The sequence below is a fragment of the Hippopotamus amphibius genome, chromosome 12 (assembly GCF_030028045.1).
Source record: "Hippopotamus amphibius kiboko isolate mHipAmp2 chromosome 12, mHipAmp2.hap2, whole genome shotgun sequence".
NCBI lineage: Eukaryota > Metazoa > Chordata > Mammalia > Artiodactyla > Hippopotamidae > Hippopotamus > Hippopotamus amphibius.
Genome location: NC_080197.1, coordinates 23684543 through 23704505, shown reverse-complemented (window position 1 = coordinate 23704505; position 19963 = coordinate 23684543). Strand labels below are relative to the sequence as shown.

Here is a 19963-nt window from a genome sequence, read left to right as displayed (position 1 = left end):
CAAATCCCACTCTACAAGCATATTTCAGGTCTCCGTGTCACATCTGTGAACATCTGGTCGGTCAAAGCAAGTCACATGAGCCCAAAGTCAAGGTCCAGGGAAATACACTCAACCTTTTGTGGGAGAAACTGCAGTTACATAGCAAAGGGCATGAACACAGGGAAGGGTTGAGAACTGAGGCCAAAAATTCAATCACAGCCCCTTCAGCACATCCCTTATGAATGATCCAGCATCTCTGGCTTTAATGTAAGAATGCGGGGCTCCAATTAGTCTCAGTTTGGAGGCTTAAGCCCAGATCAAGATACTCGAGAAAGTATTGGTAGCAAAGGCTGACACCTACCCAGACATGTGTGCATATATCCACCTACTTATGGACATATATAAGGTTCTGTACCTTAGACCTATCTCTATGAAAACATATAAAAACACATGTACACTGATATTCTCACATGCACACACATACACCTAATCTCACATAGAGTTGCACATGCTCTCACATATGTGTGTCTCCTTCAAGATTCATGCCACCTCGACACCTGCGAGGAAATCGTGCCCCTGACAAATTGGAGCCACCAAAAAAATCCACCCTCACCCCATGTTTCCCCACTCAGCCCTCCTTCCAGTTCTCCATGGTGACCACCACATACTTGCTCCTCTGTCCTTCAACCCCCGATCCCCTCATGCTCAGCAGGTAAACTCACCTGCCTTGCAGGGAAAACCAAAGCCACCAGATTTTTCAGACCTGTGCCCAGAGCTGCGGTTGGTCCCTACGGTACCTTAGTGCTGGGTTAGGAAAGACACTTTCATCTATTGGAAAATTATCATGATGCGCAATTTTTATTAGAATAAGGTCCGTTACTGCCATCTGCCACAAATGTGTCATAAGAAATATATAATTCAATTATGTCTGTGTTGTGAACAGCACCTACCTTATACATGGCCTCCTTCATCAGTGTAAAACTGGCACCTGTAATCACCTCCCTCCTTGCAGACACACCCCAACACACACAGGCACCCCCTCCCTCAGCCACTGTCTCCCTTCAGGGGTCACCCCTGCTCAGAAGGCTGCCCCCTGTCCTCAGCATACATCTCCAAGAAGTGAGCAGTCTGGGGCCTGTCCCCTGCCTAGGGCTGTTCTGAGCCCCCAAGTTGCTGAGGGGCCTGAAAGCTCTTTGTCCCTCTCACATGGGCACATATGCTCTCAGGCCAAATGCTGGCAACTGGGTAGATGTGGGGGGCAGTTACTGAGATGATGACAGCCTGGAAGGGGCGGACCCCTCCAGAGTGGCCGTGGGCAGGGCATGGAGCTGGCCAGCTCCCCAGCTGCCAGTACTGCCTCCGCAGGCACCCCCTTTTTCCCTCCCCCTCTCTGACCCAGATCCCACATTCCAGAAATAGCTCTGGCAGGTGACTGGCAGGCGGGGTCAGCCCCAGCTGGGATGGTGGGGGAAGCAGCAGCTCCGTTACATATACATGCCCCTCCCCAACCAAAGGACCTACCTGGGAGGGCCAGGGGGGTGCCGTTACCCCCTCAGTCTGCCCCATCCCGCCCGCCTCTCTCCAATTCTGAGAAAGAAAGACCAGAGAACTCCCTCCGCCCCCTCCTCCCTTCTCTGATGCTGCCCACCTCCCATTAGTGCTCATTCTCCTCTCCTCCCTCCCTCCGTCCATCCCTTTCTTCCAGCTTCCCCTCCCCTCCAGCATCTTAGCCTTCCATCTGTCTCCCCCAGCCCTGTTTCTCCCCCCCACCCCCAAACCTCTTTCCCTTTCTTTCCTCTCAATTTCTGGATTTTCTCTCTCTACAGCCTCCCTTTCTGTGTCTCTCCCACTCCCTCTGAATCACAAAGGAGGCTGTGATATCACCCAGGTGTGGCAGTGGTGGGCTGCTGGGTGGTACCTGCCACCCGCCCCGCCCCACACCAGCTGTATTCTCTGCACCTGCACATGGGTACCTGTGGGTACACACACAGAGGCACATACACCTGGGCACTCTCTGCCAGTGCTTGGGACAGGTTCCTGGCCTGGGAAACACCCTTGCTGCTTGCTTAGGGCCCTGAATTCTAGTTTCAGCTCCGCTGTGTCACTCTGGGTGGGTCCTGGCCCCTCCCTGTGCCTCAGATTCTCCATCTATGTTGTGAGGCTTGGGTTTGGGGACCCCCAAACACCTCCTATCCAAGTCACAGAATGCTGTCCTCCCTTCTTTGTCCCCCCTCCCCTCCCCCAGAACTCTCAGTTTCTTCTCTGATTCACTCTCTCCTCCACAGATACAGGAAGGGAGGCTGCCAGGCTCGCAGTAAGCAGCCAGCCTTCCAGGCAGCCTGTCCCCCAAACCCTCTCCCAGGCCTAACGCTCCATAATCTCTGGTTATTACACTACAGGCTCCTTTCAGGTTGGACACTCCAGCCCCCAGAGTGTCGGGGCTGAGAGGAACCTCAAAGACCATCGAGTCCAGAGATGCAAATAGACTTCAACTCACCTGTCATCTGTGATGGCTGGAGCTCAGGATTGAGATTGAGTTAAGCAGAGCAGTGTGCCACCATCGATTACTGATGTCTGCTTTGGCCAGGAGCGTTGCACTTATCTGACATTCCTGATTTAGCCCCGTTAACCCCCCCCCCCACACACACACACAAACACACATACATGCATGCACATACATGTTTACAGATATTTAGTAAGGTAACTGTAGCCTAGAAGAGGTAAGTGTCAAGACAAGTTCACCAAGTTAATAGGTCAAGGAGCTGTTTCCCACTTAGGGTCTGCCTGACTTGAGTTCCCCATTATCCTGGGTGTGGGCGAGCCATCCAAGGTCCTGGTAAAGAGGCAGTGTGGTCACAGGCGTTTCAGGGAGAATTGTCTGGCAACATAGGCAGGATGGATCGGAGGCTGTGCAGTGGTCCAGGCAAGGCACAGTGAGGCCTGGGCCGCAGCCATAGAGTCAGAGAGTAATGGGAGGGTCCAGGAGGCCTTCCTAGAGTGAGTGATGAGGAGCCAGAATTCCCACCTCCTGAAATAGGCACCTCTCCACAGAGGGCAGTGGGCAGAAGGTGGGCTTCTTCCCTGGGTCCCACCCAGCCTTGGACCAGGAAATCCCTGGGTAACTGAGTCATTCTCCTAAGTCCCATTTTTAGGCAGACCCATTGAGCTTTTTGGGGCAAATAGTGATTGGGCTTAATGACTGGTGGGCAGGCCAGGAACCCCAGAATTGAGATTCTTGAACAAGAATAATTCCTTACTCCCTCTGGGGTAAAGAGGTCAGGCGGAAGGAGGAGAGACTGAGGTGCTTAAGTTGGACCTTGGAGGCCCTAAGGCTGTGGTGAAGGGCAGGAGCCTTGCAATGCGGCAACTCTTTCTTTGAGTAGTTGCTTACTGATCACTTACAATGGGCCAGGCTGTGCTCTAGGCACCAGGCACACATCAGTGAACAACACAGAAACCCCTGCCTTCATAGAGACTACATTCTTGGGGGGGGGGGGTAGATGGGGGGAAGCAGAAAAAAACAATAAGCATAAATAATGCAAGTAAGTATATGGTTTATTGGAAAGTAGTGTAGGGCAAGGAGTACTGGGAGTGCCAGCAGGGGGAGGAGAGGGGTATTGCAGCATAAACAGGTTACCAGGGTAGAATTCATTGAGAAAGATGTTTGAGCAAACACTTGAAGGAAGTGAGGGAAGGAGTAGTGCTGGGGAGGTACTCCAGGCAGGAGAAGAGTGGTACAAAGGCCCTTAGGTGGGGCAGGGGGGTGGGGGTGGGGGGGGGGGTGGTTTGCGCTTAGTATTTTGGAGGAGGAGCAGGGGTAGGTGTGATTAGGGCAGAGCAAAACAGAGTCAGGCATGTGCTTTGGGGCTTCCTGAATTTTCCTAAGTAACCAATCTAAAGATAAAGACTAAATGAATGGTATAGGTGTACCATAGTGACTGTGAGCAGGGCAAAATAAGCTAGTATTTTCCAAGTGCTTAGTACAGTGCCTGGCATCCAAATGGCTCAATAACCCTCAGTTGCTTTCGTTATTATTATACCTTTATGCAAAAATCATGACTGGTATTGGAAAGACTATCATCTTCTTCAGTAAGATTCTTTTCTCCATTTTACGTTTGAAAAAGAGATGCAGAGAGAAGGGAAGGGAGTTGCCTAGGTCACCCAGCAAGGCAGGTCGGGGAGCAGAAGCTGTATCTGCAGACGGCGGACCTACTGTAGGTGCGGCCTAGAGGGATGACACCCTCAAGGACCAGGACTGTGAACAGGGGGACTCGCAGGGGAGAAGTGGGTAACTGCGGAGGCCATGAGCCGTGAAGGGAGTGACTTATGAATTTAGGCAGCTCCTACTGTACTTGGCTCTCCAAGGCATCGCGGATGTGATGGTTTATTTTACTAAAGAGGAAACGAAGGTTCAAGAGGTTGAATGAGCATCTTGTCCAAGGTCACACAGCCATCCAAAGGCTGAGCGGGGATTCGAACCCAACCTGGAGGACCCCAGATGGGCACAGCAAAGCAAGGATGGAGTGGAGGGGACAACTAGAAACACTCAGGACGTCGCGTCGATAATTCTTGGGGGCTAATTTGATCTCACAGAGGAGAGAAGACCACGTCAGGCTGCTTGCTCCGAGCCTCAGTTTCTCCCAAGAACAGCGAGGAGTCGCCACAGTAAATCCGTACAGACGCTCTTGGCGCCTCTCTTGTCAGGGAGCATGCGTCTCGTTCCAGCTGGAACCGGTTTGGTGGGGGCGGCTGGAGGGGCGGAGTCCCCCGTGCTCCGGCATGCGCGTGCTGACGTGGGCGCGCGCTCCCTCTCGGGGTCGGGCGGCCTGGGCGTGGGCTGGACGGAGCGCCCCGCGCGCTTGCGCACCTGCGCCGCCGCGCGCGCGCGCGACGGGCCACGTGCCGAGAGGGCTGCGCGCGCCCCCGCCCATCCCGGGAGTCCCGAGCGACGCGCGCGCCCGGCTGACGCGGGGGGCGGGGCGGGGCGGGGCCGGCGCGGGGCTTTAACCCAGAGGCCCCGCCCCTCGGGCGTACAAAACCGGAGCCTCGGGCCGGGCCGCGTGAGGGAGGAGGGTGAGTGCCCGCCGCTGGCCGCAGCTGCCGCCAGCCCGTCCGTCACTTCGTCGGTCTGTCCGGTCCACGTCGTCGCCGCCGCCTCCTCAGCCCGGACGCCTGGGGCCCGCCCAGCGCCGCCCGGAGCAGCCGCGGCCCCGCGAGGAGACGGGCGCCGCCCCCGCCCGGCCCTGCCCCCGCCCTCCTCTCCGTCTGTCCGTCCGTCCGTCCCCACCACCCGCTCGCGCTTCCGTCCTTCTGTCCGGCCACCAGCCCTCGGGCCCGTCTCCCCGCTCCGCCCGCTTTGTCTCTCCCTGGCTCGCTGTCTCTTTGTCTCTGCGCTCGCGCTGCCTCCCCGCCCCTCCCTCGCTGCCGGATCTCGGGTACCCCCTCAAAGGGCTCGCCTCATCCCTCAGAGCCTCCCTCTCTGAGCGCCCCCGTTCTTCGGGACTCCCCCTCTGAGCGCCCCCTCATCTTTGGGGGCCTTTTTTTCGGAACACCTTCCACACACCCCCAGGATTCTCGTCTGAGCTTCCCGCACATCCCTTGGGGGTCCTCCCTTCCATCTGTCCCCCCAAGTCCCGGGGGTCTTGCCTCCTCTTAGCCCTCATTTCTTCGGGGTTTTCTCTCTTTTGATGTCCCTGACTTCAGCGCCCCTCCCTGCCTTGCCTTGGTTTGTCCCCTGTCGCTGTCTCCTTGTTCTCTCTTGGGCCTCCGCGCCCCCCATTCCTCTGGGTCGGGGTCCCCTGCTTTGCTCTCCCTGCCTCTCTCTGCTCCCCCCCCCCATCTGTCTTGCTGGTGTCACCACTCGATGTGTGTTGCGCTGCGGACCCCCTTTTGAGGCTACTCCTTTGCCCAGAGCTCTTTACTCCCTCCCCTCCCCCCACCCCCTGCTTTCTCTGCCCCGGTCCCCTGTCTCCCCTTCTCTCTGCTCCTGTGTCTCTCCCTCTCCCCTTTTCTGTCTTTGCCGGTCTCTGGGTCTCTGACCCCCATCCGGCCCTCATGGCTTTGTGTCTGGAGCTCTTGAAGCAATGTGAGTGGTGGGGTGTCCGGGTCGGGCCGGAGTCGCCCGCAGGCTGGCCGCGGCTGAGGCTCCATGGGGTTGGCGCTGGGGCGAGGGCTGGTGCTGGGGCAGGAGGCTGTGGGGCCTCCCCATAAAGGGGACAAGGAGGGAGGGGCCAGGCTATCTGGCCGAGGTGGGAGTGGGGGGGGCCTTCTGCTCTGAGGCTTCTGCTTTAGTTGCTTGTGTGTGTGGACGGTGCCACGGGCTGGGCATCCCTGCCCGCTTGGCCCTGCATGGCCTGGCATTTTGTGATCGCTTGTGGGCAGGCCTGGGCTATTTTGGAGCCAGCAGGATGTGATATCACTTGGGCGTTTATTTAGACCCGACTGGGGGTGGGGGCTGCGTTCTTGCCAGCTTGAGTAATCAAATTTTGCAGGGGGGTGCGGCCTCCTTGGCAGCTGGGCTGTCAGGTTTGTGGCCAGAACTTTGCAAGCCAGCAGACTGGGCAGGTGAACCAGGGTCTGTGGTGCCTTGGTCTTGCTGAGACTGTCAGTCAGCGTGAGGGGAGAGAGGAGTTGTTCTTCATTTGATCAACCTTTGGGGGTTGGGTTTGGTGGTCTAAGACCTCTGGGGCCGTGGTTCTGCCAACCTCAAGCTGTGCGACCTTGAATGAGACCCTCAACCTTTCCAAGTCTTACTTTCTCCATCTGTAAAAAGGGAATAATTATGCCAACCTCACAAGGTTATCGTGACGATCAAATGAAACATCTGTAAAGACACTTCGGGAACTGTCAGCCTGCCTTTAAACTGAGCCCCACAGAGGGAAAGCAGCTTGCCCAGGGCACACAGGCTAGTTCACGGCAGAGCTGGGACAGGGATCCAGGCCTGGGGCTCCCCAGTCCAGAGTTCTTTACTCCCTACTCCATTGCCCCCTGGTGGTTCAGAAATGCACCTGCCCTTCCAGGAGGGCAAGGAGCAGGCTGCCCCTTTTTATGCCCTGATTCCTGGTTGCTCTTTGTCAGTTTGTAAAGATAGGTGGGTGTGCCCAGCTGGATGTCTGTGCTGGGAGACAGTCGGATATTCCATGCTCCATCCCATTGTTGTTTTGGGTGGGCCTTGCTTGGCCAGTGGCACTTGGCAATAAAATCAGTCAGTCTGTGGTTGTGAGCCCGGGTGCTTTTCCAGCTCCGCATTGAGCGGGGGAGCAAAGGCCCCAGCCGGGATGTTCCACACACAGCTGGGTCTGCTGTCAGGAGCCTTAGATGTCCCAGAACTTTGGAAGAGGAGATAAGATCAGCTGGTGTAGCCCCCTTATCTTATAGACAAGCTCCAGAGAGGCCAGGGACCCACAGAGGATTCAGCCAGGACTCCCGTGTCCTTTTCCATAGCACTGCCTCTGAGGAGGTCACTGTCAGGCTGGTGTCACCTGCCCACTGGTGTATAATAATTTCCAGTGTCCATTGACTTTTTACTGTGGGCTCTGAGCTTGATATGCTACATAGACTACTTGCAGTGGGGAGGAGAAAGGGCTTGGTCTCTGGCCTGGAAGCGGGGGGGAATCAGGGTTGTGGTCCCCACATCTCACCCTCTCAGGGAGGCTGCTTTCCCCTGGGCTTCTGCTTCCTTATCTGTAAAGTGGGAATGATAATTCTTGTCCTAAGACTGATTCTGAAATCATAGAATCCTGAAGAAATACTGTGAGGCAGAATGCCAAGGTTCTATTCTCGGCTCTGATGCTAAGATGCTGTGTGACTTGAGACAAGTGTCCTCCTCTGTCTGTATTTTTCCTTCGAAAAAATGAGGAAGCTGGATGTTGTGGTCTCTTAGGCACTTGCAGCTCTGACATTTGAGGATTTTAAGGTAACTGAAAGGCCACCTATTTGTACCTACATCGCATCTCACCTGTTAAAAGTGTGCATGGTCACTAAATAAGAGGGAGAATGTTGAGTGCCGCCAGATGTGTGTTGAGGATGTGCTGTAGGGTTTCATCAGAGAGAGGTCTTGTCCAGGCAGAGGGATCAAAAAGGCTTCCAGAAGAAGGCAGTGCTTGAACTGGGCCCCTCTATCAGACATGTTCTGCCTCTTAAACAAACTGTTCCAGAGAAAGAATGTAGGTTTTCGGGCCGCAGACACCGGGATTTAATTGGTCACTGCCATTCACTGCCTGTGTAATCATGGGCTAGTTACTTCCTTTGAGCTTCAGTTTCCTCATCTGGACTCAAGATAATCATATTTACACTGCAGGGTTGTGAGGAGGGTTAAGTGAGATTCGATATTTAAAAATACCTAGCACACAGTAGGCATTGAATAAATGTGAAGTTTTGCCTCCAAATAACACCTGGATCCCTTTTCTTTTTGTGTGAACAAGACAGAGGCCCAGCCTCTGCCTCTACCCCCTGTGGCTGGGGTTCAGGTAACAAGGAAAGCACCTTCTGGCAATTCTAATATGTAACAGCAGTAATCCTCTAATCTCGCACTTGCTGTGTGAGATGGTTGTGTAATCTGCAAGGCTCTTTCCTTACCATTGTTTCTCACCAGAGTCCTGAGAGGAAGTCAAAAGCCGGTGGAGTTCTCCCTGTTTCACAGGTGAATGAAGAATAGGGGGCCCAGGGAGGGCTTGCTCCCAGGCCTTTGGACTTTTCTTTCCCTGCAACCCACAGTGTTGCTCCAGACTGGCTGCCGCCTGGTAGCCTACCCCGCGGGCCGCCTTCTCGGGATCTGGCATCTGTTCTGTAAGGAGGGTTTGCTTGACATTTCCTCAGCCTCTGAGCTCATCTCAAATTTAAATGGGACTAGCTTGAGGTTGGGTGGGGACTGAGTCACCACCTTCCCTGGCTTTCTCATCCTGAGCAGCAGCCAGATACACCCAGAGAGCCACTGCCACAGCTCTGCTGGTTGTAGACCCCGCACACAACAGGCTTTCCTCCCGGAAGCTCAGCTGGCTCAGGAGTGCCTGTCTCTGGGCTCTCTGGGGAAGGCTGCAGTGCTGGCTCCATATGTGTTTCTTCACACCTCAGGGATCTGGAAGCACAGGCCACCCTGAGCAGTTGTTGCCTGGCCTCTCCTGCTCCAAGCCTTTGTTTGTGCTGTCTCCTCCCCCACGGTGCCCTCTTTTCCCTTCGAGGCCCACATTGTCAAACGCCACCTCTTCCAGGAAGTCTCTGATTGCTGCCTCTGGAGTCAGACTGTGAATTCAGTCCCAGGTCCATACTTGCTGAAAGTGTGACCTTGGAGATCACTTTACCTCTCTGCCTCAGTTTCCTCATATATAAAACTTAGGCTCGTCATTTTTACAGAGTTCAGGTTCCCAAGCTCCATCCTCAAAGATTCTCGTCTGGCAGGTCTGGGGGCAGGAATCAGCTTTTTAAACCAGCCCTCTGGGGGAGTCTGACGCTGAGAGCTTGTGGGCCGCACTCCGGGAAAAGCTGAACTGCGAGTTTCCTCGGTTGGTGTCACAGTTTGGCTTGTCCCTGCTGTGTGACCTTGGATTGATCAAGTCTCTGAGCCTTCTGTGCACAGTCGCCTTCTGTGTCAGATTGGGATGGAAATACCTTCCTCACAGGTTGCTCTGAGGATGTGAGCTCATGTTGGAAAGGCCCCTGAGGACGTGGGAACCTGTCTGCTACACTGCCGTTTGCTGGGTGTCGGGGATGGTGCGAAGCAGTTCCTGGCATGGTCCCATAGCATTATTGCAGCAGTCCTATGGTACGGGTCCCAGTATCATCCCAGTTTTACAGGTGAAGAGACGGATCCCCTCATCATAGTCTTTGTTTCAGGCAGGATTGGTTGTTTCCGGAGCAGGTTACCCTTCCTCTGCTCAGTCCCAGCAGCAGACACCATCAGGCCTGGCCGGGGTGAGGGCTGTGGAATTGAACGCCTGGGCGGGAATGCAGTCTGGTCGTCAGCAGGAATTCAGTGAGGTTGTCGAGGTGTGTGGTGTGAGTGCCTCTCAGGTTCCCAGCTTTCCCAGTCCTGGCTATGGCAGCCTCCCCTCCCTCAGCCTGTGTTGGAATCAGCTGGTTCCTCACCCACCCACTCTGGGGAGCCAGGGGTGCCTTAAAGACAAATAAAATCCATATTCTGGAGCTAAAAGATTATTGTTCCTTGTTTCACTGTAAGAAACAGGCCCAGGGAGGGGAAGGGACAGGGACATGCCTGGGATCCCAGAACAAGACTGTGTCAGGGCCAGGTGAGAGCCACAGCCCTGCCTCCCCATCCAGGGCTTCCCCATTTCTCTATCCCTGTCCTGGATCACCCCAGGGAAAGCTGGTGCGTGGAGGTCTGGTTTGGCCAGGGAATAGGGCCAGAGCAAGAAAAGTGGTCCCAAGTGGTTGGAACTGGACTCGGCTCAACCTGGAGCTGCTCTGGGCTTGGAAAACACCTACTGACCAGGGGCCTGCCCTCCCAGCCCTGGGCCAGGCTGCGGGAGGATGGGCAAGATCAGACAGACAGGGCCTCTGCCCCTGGGAACTTAGGCTCTGACAAGGGAGACAAGGCCTACAATTATGAGAGACTGTGCGACAGTCTGTAATTAAGCATCTGCTGAAGAAAAGCATTGTCTGAGAAGGAAGAAGTGAGCGTGAGCCAGAGGAAACAAGAGCCTTCGCGAGGGGGGCTGGATTCACAGAGCCTGACGTTGGGACTGACATTCCTGGGAATGGTTTCTGCAGAGGCAGAGGTGCGGGGGCTGGACAAGGTAAGCACATATTATGGAAACAGTGAGTAGACTAGTTTTTCTGATGCATCAGGGCTCTGGGAGGGGCCAGGAGACTGTAGGCAGCATTGAACACAGAGCAGAGGATTTGGAGAGCCATGGAAGGCTTTAGAGGCAGGGGAGCACAACTGGAGGATTTTTTCAAGATGAGTCAGACTGAGTGAATTGGAATGAATGAAAGTGACAACAGGGAGGAGCTTTGCAAGCAACCTGGAGAAGGGAGAGGACGGGTTCAGGTTCGGGTGGAGCCCGTGCAAGTGGGCAGGGCCAGTTGGGGTAGCAGAGGATGTTGTGTTCCCTGAGGAAAGCCTGACCCGGGGAGGGGGGGAGCTGATGGGCCAGTGGGAAAGATGTTGGGTGGATGTTGCTACTCGGAGCAGGAAATAACAGTTTGAGCACATTGCTCGCACACCTGCTCTATGCCAGGCCATGTGCCAGGGCCTCCACGGGTGCTCTCACGAAATCCTTACCGCAAGCCTGCGGCAGGCGGACTTCACCATCCCCATTTTACAGATAAAGAACATGTGGCTCAGACCCAAGGCTGACTGTCTGCAGACACTGGCTCTTCCCCCAGTTTAGTTCTGCTTCTTGGAAAGGAACCTGCTACTGTTAGGATCCAAGCATTCTGAGCCTTCTTGCCCCTTGAATTGGGGGCACATAATATATCCCCTGAAGGCCAGAACCCTCTACTTTCTAAAGACCTGGAAGGTTGGGGCTGGGTAACAACTCAGAATTTCTTGAAGGTGGGAGAGTCAGGGAGTTGAGGGGCCTTCCCATCAGCAGTTTTGCTCACCAGGCTGTGAGCAGCCTCTAGAGTTGGGCCTCGTGTGTGTCTGGTCCAACAGTGGGCACACTGGGATTCTCAGCCAGCCCCCACCGGAGAGGGTGGACCCTGGCCCAGCCACAGTGGTGGGAAGGGACTTGTCCGAGGTGCTCTCGGCACAGGACAGCCAGGTGATGAAGCCCAGTCCCATTTTCCAGGCTGCAGCCAGGGATACCCGTTGGGCAGAGGCAAGGGGAAGGGGACCGGACTGGTACTTACAAGTGGCTACCAGGGGAGGCAGCAATGATTGGTCACAGTATGCAGCTAGGAAACTGTGGGCCAGTCATTCTCTGTGTGCCCACCCGAGCAGGGCCTTGGCCTGGGGACATGAGACCACATGGCAGGCACAGCCTCTGTGCTCTGCTCACCCCACTCCTCCCTTGTCTCCAGTAAACACCCCCAGGGTCCTCACGCCAGTCTAATTTGGCAAATACTCTCTGAGCCCAGGTGTATGCAGGGTACAATTGTAACTGCACCCATGTTTTTCATACCAAAATCAGGACAGAGGTTTTGTTGAGGGATTTTTGTGCTCCTCTGGAACAGACACAGCCAGAGAAATGTTCGGACATTGGAGCAGTAAACTAAAGTGACCGGTGTTTTCCCTCTCAATTGTAGTAATTCATTTGATTAACGGTTTAGCATTTGCCAGGTGCTTTCTTGTAAATGTGATCATTCTCATGTATGTTCATTTTTTTAATTTTGTTTTCAGCACATTGTTTCTGGATCCTTAATGTTCGTGTAGCCTGTTTTTTATTTCAAAGCACTTGCATCCACCGTATCTCAGTAGATTCTTATACAACTCTAAGAGGCATTGCTATTCTTGTCATTGTCATTTTCCAGAAAGTGACTTGACCAGGGTCTCTCTGGGGTTCACTGGCTGAGCTGTTGTTCACGTATTCAACAAATATTTATTAAGTGCCTGCTGTGTGCCAGGCAATGAGCTGGCCCTGGGGATACAGTGGCAAGCAGACCCGTCTCAGAGACTTAGCTCCTGACCTCCCAGAGTCCACAGAATCATCAAGGTCTAGCCAGGATCCCCCGTAGTCCTGACCCCACCCCGAGCTCTTTCCACAGCAGACCCCTGGAGTTTGGGCCTGAGGCTTAGACCTAGACTGTTGTAGCCTGTGAGTCTTCAGCCTGGAGCATCTTGGTAAAGCAAGCCAACGCAGCAAGTCTCTGCAAACTGAACTTCAAAAGTGACAAAAGAGGTGTTCGGTGTAAGGACTTAATTATTAACAAGAAGGTGAGGGAGGGCATCTCTACAGAAGGCCATCTGCTCCTCCCCAGGGGAGAGAAAGTCGCCCAAGGGCTGCTGTACCTAAGATCCTGGCCTGAATTTTCTTTAGCCTCCAAATATTTGATTACAGTCTGCACAGGTGTGGAGCCCTGTGGCCATGTGCTAAGCTGGGGACCCTCCCTGTCTCCATTAATATTAAATGAGCCGAAGTAAAGGCATATCGTAGGATATCAGTCTGGAAGGGACTCTGCCAGTCCCCTCATTTCCCATGAGTGGGAACCAAGTATTGGAGGGGAAGGGACTTGCCAGGATCCCATATTGAGAGAGACATTCTTCCCCTTCCCCTGTCTTACCAGCCTGACTTGATTTCCCCAGTCCTTCCTGTAGGAACCCTCCCCTCTCAGCATTCAAAGCCCTCTTCAAATCCTTCTTATGCCTTAAGGCCAAGTTTTTCCTGAGTCTTCCCTGCTACTTTCTCCCCTGCCCAGAGCCCTGTGGTGTCCAGGTTGCTTCCATCTACTCTCAGAGGCTGACCACCTGTTCTGCAAGGGTAGACCAGCAGCCCTTAAGGAGACTTCAGAATCCAGGTGTTTGGGCCCTGCCCCCAAGGAGTCCGATGCCTGAAACCCAGAGGGAAGCTTCTTTGGGTACATTTTGCTGAAGTTATTTTTTATGTGCAAAAATTATTCGTTTGAGTGTATTGAGAAAGCAATACGTGTACGTGGTTAAACATTTCAAACTTTGTAGGAAAAAAAAGGGTCCGGTGAAAAATTAGTCTCTCCCACCTAGGCTCCTAGATAATCACTGTGAATGGTCCTAATGTTTCCTTCCAGACATACTCTGTGTACACAGGCAGCTGTGTCAGTATATCCCTTTTTATTACCTACTGCCCACTCTTCTGTACCTTGTCTTCTTCACACAAGGCTGTCTCTGTTGTAGATTATTCCCTATGGGGACACACATGGCTGTGTGACAGTCCATTGATGGATGGACCACCCGTCGTTTGTCCAGTCCTCTACTAAGGGACTTTTAGATTGTTCCCAGCCTTGCTGCTACAAGCAGTGCCCCAGCGAGCAGTCTTCCCCTCTGGCGTATGCACATGGGCACACATTGCTGTGGGAGTGATTCCTGCAAGTGGAATTGCTGTTTTGAAGAATCTGTGCACCTAAAATTTTGTTACCTTCTTTTGCGTTCTGAAAATCTGTATATTTTTAAAAGCACCTTGCCCCCACCCCTGGATTCATATTCCTTTCTTTGGTTAAGTATTGACTATTCTAATCCAGCCCGGAGAGGGGAAGGAGGCTGGTCAGTGTCATTCAGAAGCCCTTAGCCAATGAGATGTCTCCAGAGTAAGGTGCAGGTGGGAGGTAGTGAGGAATGAAGGGAAGAAATGGGCTGGAGGGACAACAGGAGTGGAGCCAGGACTGTGGGGAGGGGGTTCTGTTACACAAACAGAACCAGGTACCTGGGGACCTGTTTGTGACTTGGTCTCCAGGGAGAGATGCCCCCCCCCCCCCACACACACACACACTGTGTCCTTCTTCCTGTGCTTCTCTGGTGTGTGCTGCACCTGCTTGGCAACGGCTGGGCCAGTGAGCTCATTCATCCGGCAAATATTTACTGAGCTCCTAAATCCAGTGCTGACTTGGCCAGTATGTCCCTGTGCCTTGCCAAGCCTCAGTTTTCCTCATCTGAGAGGTGGGGAGGCTCATCCCTGCCTTTCTCATGTCACCAGGCTAGTGGGGAGATTTGGTAAGCCAGCCAGTGGGACATTACTGTAAAACAGATTACAGTGGTCTTAGCTAGACTGTGCCAGGCACCCTGGGTCGGCAGAAAGTGAATTTTGGACCAGTACTGGGTGGGCTGCTGTCAGTCTTAGAAGATGGCCTGGTCGGCCCTTGGGCGGGAGTTTTCAGGCAGCTGTTGGTGTCTCCTCTTGTGGTGCCAGAACCAGATCAAGCTCATCCCTGGGGTCTTCCTGAATTTCCTCTGCCCCAGGGGCTGCTCAGGATAAAGGTTGGGGAGAGGTAGTCAGGGAGACCAGGAGGGCAAGGCAACAGGAAGGCCCTTTTGGGTCCCCCTCAGATCATTTCTGCAGCTCCTTTTCATCCTCAGTGGTGGCAGGGATGAGGAAGGGGAAGTTCCGTCATTCTTCTAGTTTAAAATGGCACTTTAAATCACTAGCCAAGTTCCTCTTGTTTTATCAACGGGGGCACTGAGGCTGGGGGTTGAGGGCCTCCTCCCAAGTTTCCCAGCGAGTCAGCAGCCTCACAGGGATGAGAAGCCAGGTGTTCAGGCCTTAACTCTCACCATCTTTCCCACGTCGTCCCAGTCTTTAGTTTCACTTTGGGGTTAAAAACCAAAGCGAAAGAAAAAGGTAAAGCCGGAAGCAGCCGCTTCAGGACCAGCCCAGGCTGGGGTGGGCCTCCCGGGGACCTCACTAGGAGGGGAGCAGGCCTCTTCTCCACTGGCTCCCACCCTCGTTCTGGAGGCCTGGCTGGGGTGGGGGCCGGGCAGGGCCCGGCAGGGAGAGGCGCCAGCCTGCAGACGGGCGGTGGCCTCCTGGCCCGGCCTGCCGCTGTCTGGGAGACGGCCAGTTCCCAGTTCGACGGGTTCCCTGGTAAAGTCACCCTCACTCGGGTGTGGCCCCAGGTGGGGAGCTGCTGCCTTTGGAACTCCCGTCCTTCTGGGGCAGGGCTGGGCTGGAGCTGGGCTTGTGTTGGCCTAGGACATCAACCCCAGCTTCCCGAATCCAGCTTTCACAGAACAGTTCCTCTCTCTCTGAAGGTAAGAGCTAGTGCCCTGTCTCCACCAAGAAAACCTTTAAACTTTCGGTCACTAAGAAACCAGACGGCCTGAAAGCCTTTTGTCCTGGTTGCAGTCCCAGGGACTTGGAGAGGACAGGGTGGGGGGAACGGGAGCCATGCTTCTCCAGGAGTTGATAGGTGGCCTCTGACAAGCCCCTTCCTGGCTATGGACCTCAGATTCCCCATTTGTGTCTTGGCAGGAGCGAGCTCCTTCTAGCTCTGCTGTTCAGTCGAATTGATTTTGGTCCCCCAGGAGGTAGTGAGAGTATCACTAGCGGTTGGTTCACATGTGTATTTCAAAGATTAGCTGTTGCCTGACTAGCTGGGGTCTCAAGTTCCTGTTTCTCTTTTTTCTAAGGAAATTCTCAGCCTTGCCAAAGCAGATAGGGTAGCAATTTTGTTGCTTCAACAAATAGCACTTTTGTCTACCTCTCCTCTCCTCTGCACAATCCCAAGGCCCCCAGGCACAGAGCCCTGTTGGTTCAAGTCTACTCCCTGACGACACACTCTGAACACACAGTAGGTGATCTGGAAGTTGTGGCTGAGTGACTGCATTGATGGTCCACACCTGGCCATGCTGCTCTCCTGGGAGGTAGAAACTGTCACTTACAGAGCCCAACTATGTATGGAAACCCACACACCAAAGGTGGTGCCGCCCCGTAGTTAAGAGCATAGCTCTGGAGTCATACTGCCTGGGTTCAGATCCTGAGCTGCCACTTGGAGCTGTGAGGCTTTGGCAAGTTGCTTAACCTCTCTGGGCCTCAGTTTCTTCACCTGCAAAAAAGAGCTGAGTCACAGTATGAGGACAAGAGAAAGAATGTGTGTGTGTGTGTGTATAAAGCACACAGGACAGTGCTGGGCACAGAGGAATCACTTAAGAAATGTTAGCCTCTGCTCTTATTGACATCGAAGGGGAGAGAGAAGATTTGAAATATTTAAAGCCTGTCCATGTCCTATGCCTGGAAAGATGCAGGTGCACTTGGTATTTGGCGAGGAGTTAGTCATTTGATGGCTCTTTGTTGAGTGTGGGGCTCTGATGGAAAAGATGGAGCAAATCAAGGCAGGCTTTAGAGAGGGGGTGACCTTCAGGACCTCAAAAGCTGGGTAGGCTCCAAATTGGTGGAGATTTTTAGGGGAGGGTACCTAGGGTCGGGGAGAGGAGGGTGCCCTGGGGAGGCGAGGCAGGGGCTGGTTGTCCAGGGGCCTGGGGAGCTGAGATCAGGCAAGAGAAGCCCACCCAGGGCCATCAGATACCACCAGGCACTTAGAGCCAGGGTTTATCTTGGCAACGTCTTCACTCCATTGGGCAGTTTCCTTCTGGGGACTGTGATGAAGAGTCTGATCTTGAGGGTGTCGTGAATACAGTAATAGTTCCAGGCTCTCTTGGAACTTTCTTGCCTTCCCAAGCTTCCCACGCTTCATGACATGCCTATTGGCCCTGCACAAAGCGTGGTAGCAGTCAGGAGGTGCCTGCCTGCAGGGTAGGGGGAGCAGAGCTTGTCTGACAGCACCTATAAAGGCAGGGCTGCCACCACGACTGCTGCCCCAGCAGTCTCCTGAAAGGGGGCATGCCCAGCAGTGTGTGGGAACAGTCCAGGGGAAGAGGACTTGGGTTCATCCCAGCCAGCTCTTCCCGCCTCCTCCACTCCTCTTTCCAAACAATCGGCCGTTCATGCCAGGTGCTGAGCCAGGGGAAGGAGAGGGAACAAGATGAACTTGATCTCTCTCCTCATGGAGCTCGGAGACCTCATCCAGCTTGGAGACTGCATCCAAGCAGGTACAGGCGCACAGGATACTGTGTAATTGCCATAAGAGCCCTGAAGGAAACATAGTTGCTGAGAAGAGCTTGTTCAGAGAGGCTGGGGAAAGCAGTCTCAGGGAAGGTGAGGTGGAGGATGGAAAGGAAGCAGTCAAGGGCAGACTGGGGACAGCAGGGGGCAAGACCCTGAGGTGTGAAGTGTTTAGTGTATTGAGGGAGCTGGGAGAGGTTCGGGTTATGACTGGGAAGGTCTACAAGGTCAGGCAGGGCCTGGCTGGGCTTGGCGGGCCTGGTTAGTTCTGAGGCCAACAGCTTTGCTCGCCCAGAGGTGTGATAATGAAAGTACTACAAGTGATTTTTTTTTTTTTAATTAACATCAGAGCTTCTGCATACTTATGTTGTCATCGTCAGGTTTTCATACTGATCGTCAGTCATCAAGAAAAGGCTGCTTCAGCACTCCCTACTTGTTGCTAACACCCTTTCACATACTACTTCACAATTCACAAAGCCTTGTTGCTTCTGTTGCTGTGGGAGGTTGCAGTTATTATTGCTGTTTTTAGAAATGATGGAACAGAGAGGTAAAGTGACTTGTCCAGAGTCACACAGCTTAAGATTTGGAAGTCCTGATTCACTACTCTTTCTGTTTTACCAACTGCTTTTGTTTAAGAAGGCCAGAGCAGAAGTTTCTTTTCTTTTTAGCCACACTGCCATTCCAAAATGATTAGTTTAAACGTTTTGATGTATAATGATGTGATAGTAATTGTATTAGGGCAGTGGGATTAAAATGACTTTTTAAACTGTTTTCTATAATGTTATATATTTATAGCTCTTTTTTTAAAGTTTTCATTTTTTTAACCTCCATACAATCTTCCATCAAGCTATTTTCCAAGGTTCCGATACTAACACATCCATCTCTACCCCTGTAGACCTCCAGTCTTTTTAATTTTCTGTTTGAATTCTTTCTTTTTCTTTTATTTCTATTTCCTGAATCTCAGGAAAGAGATTGTAGGCAGATTACAAATCAGCCTCTGCTCACAAATACATTTAAGTCAAATCAAATAAAAAAATTCATGTTTAAAGTAGCTTTAAATATTTTACTTTGTGGCTTTTGGATTTGGGGTGAAAAATCAGTTTGAAAGCTGGGACTCATTTGTAGAGAATTCCTTAGTAGACTCCTCACTAGCCCATTTTTTAAAAAACTGATAAAGTGCACATAAAAATTTACCACATGGGCTTCCCTGGTGATCCAGTGGTTAAGACTCTGCACTTCCACTGCAGGAGGCATGGGTTCAGTCCCTAGTGAGGGAACTAAGATCACGCTGGACGGCCAAAAAAAAAAAAAAATTACCACTTAAACTATTTTTAAGTGCGCAGTTCAGTGGTATTAAGTATGCTCCCATTGCTCTTAACTACCACCACCCTCCATCTCCAGAACTCCCTTCATCTTGTAAAACTGAAATTCTGTACCCATTAAACAACTTCCCATTCCCTCCTCCCCCAGCCCCTGGAAACCACCCTTCTACTTTCTGTCTATGTGAATTTTACTACTCCAGGTACCTCATTCGCTAGCCCATTTTAAGGAGGTATATTTGAAAGGGGGAGTAGGTGGTGTCTGTGAATAATGAACTCTTTTGGTTAACTCTCCAAGTTAATGCACATTGCAGCTCTCAGCTTTCTGTGGCTGTGTTCCAACAGAGTTTTTAAAAGGCTGCTCATCTCCCAGGAGGGCTTTTCCCACAGAGGCAGCCTTGGTTCCAGCGCCCGTGGTGGCTGTGTGGAGCCTGGACCCAGCTTCAGGATCCTTCTTCTTCTTTTTTTTTAAAATAAATTTATTTATTTATTGGCTGCTTTGGGTCTTTGTTGCTGCGCACAGGCTTTTTCTCTAGTTGCAGCGAGTGGGGGCTGCTCTTCGTTTCGGGGCATGGGCTTCTCATTGTGGTGGCTTCTCTTGTTGCAGAGCACAGGCTCTAGAGCGCAGGCTCAATAGTTGTGGCACATGGGCTTAGTTGCTCTGCAGCATGTGGAATCTTCCCGGACCAGGGATAGAACCTGTATCCCCTGCATTGGCAGGCAGACTCTTAACCACTGCGCCAGCAGGGAAGTCCCGAGGATCCTTCTTAACACAGACAGGTACTAGCAGTCAACCAGAAGTAGCACACCCGGTGGAACCTGTGCCATCCACAACGTAGTGCAGTGCCCAGCTTTTACAGATGGGCATCAGTCCCAGGAGGGGAAGGGGCCATTTGAGAGGCAAATGATGTCACAGGTCTCTTTGTGAGGGCGGGAAAGGGCCTGGTAGGGCAGCCCGAAGCCTGGGGAGGTGATTGCTTGCTAAAACATCAAGGCAGAGCAGCTCCCAGAGGGTTAGAAGTTGTCAAGGTAAAGTCTGCCTTTTCAGGTGCTCTTCGGGATGCTGGCTTGGGCTTGAGATCTTTCTAAAAGTATATTCTAGTAGAGTCTGCCAGCAGAAGGGAGAGACCAAACTTGTCTTTCTACGTTGACTTCTAAGCTTTGTAGGAATGTGTGTGTCAGTCTCCTTGTCAGCGAACTTGTGGTTTTGTTGTGAGACTGGATGCTATGAAGGTTAGG

General features: G+C 52.9%; 1 protein-coding gene across 7 annotated transcripts in view; it reads left to right on the top strand.

Moving 5' to 3' along the window:
* DLGAP4 (DLG associated protein 4) overlaps nt 1–19963 on the top strand; it is an 86762-nt gene that overhangs the window by 17080 nt on the left and 49719 nt on the right. The window contains exons 1-2 of one of the 7 annotated variants that reach the window (XM_057701754.1): nt 5253–6064; nt 8573–8620. The exons of 2 other annotated variants lie outside the window; for them this stretch is intronic. Coding sequence is in view for 1 of the 5 variants with exons in the window: in XM_057701750.1 (XP_057557733.1) it covers nt 6034–6064 (31 nt within the window). In the remaining 4 variants the exon portion in view is untranslated. Of the gene's footprint in view, nt 1–4961; nt 5053–5252; nt 6065–8572; nt 8621–10651; nt 10731–13570; nt 15596–19963 lie in introns of those variants that run through there. 4 more of the 7 variants (XM_057701751.1, XM_057701750.1, XM_057701752.1 and 1 more) reach the window with 4 other exon arrangements.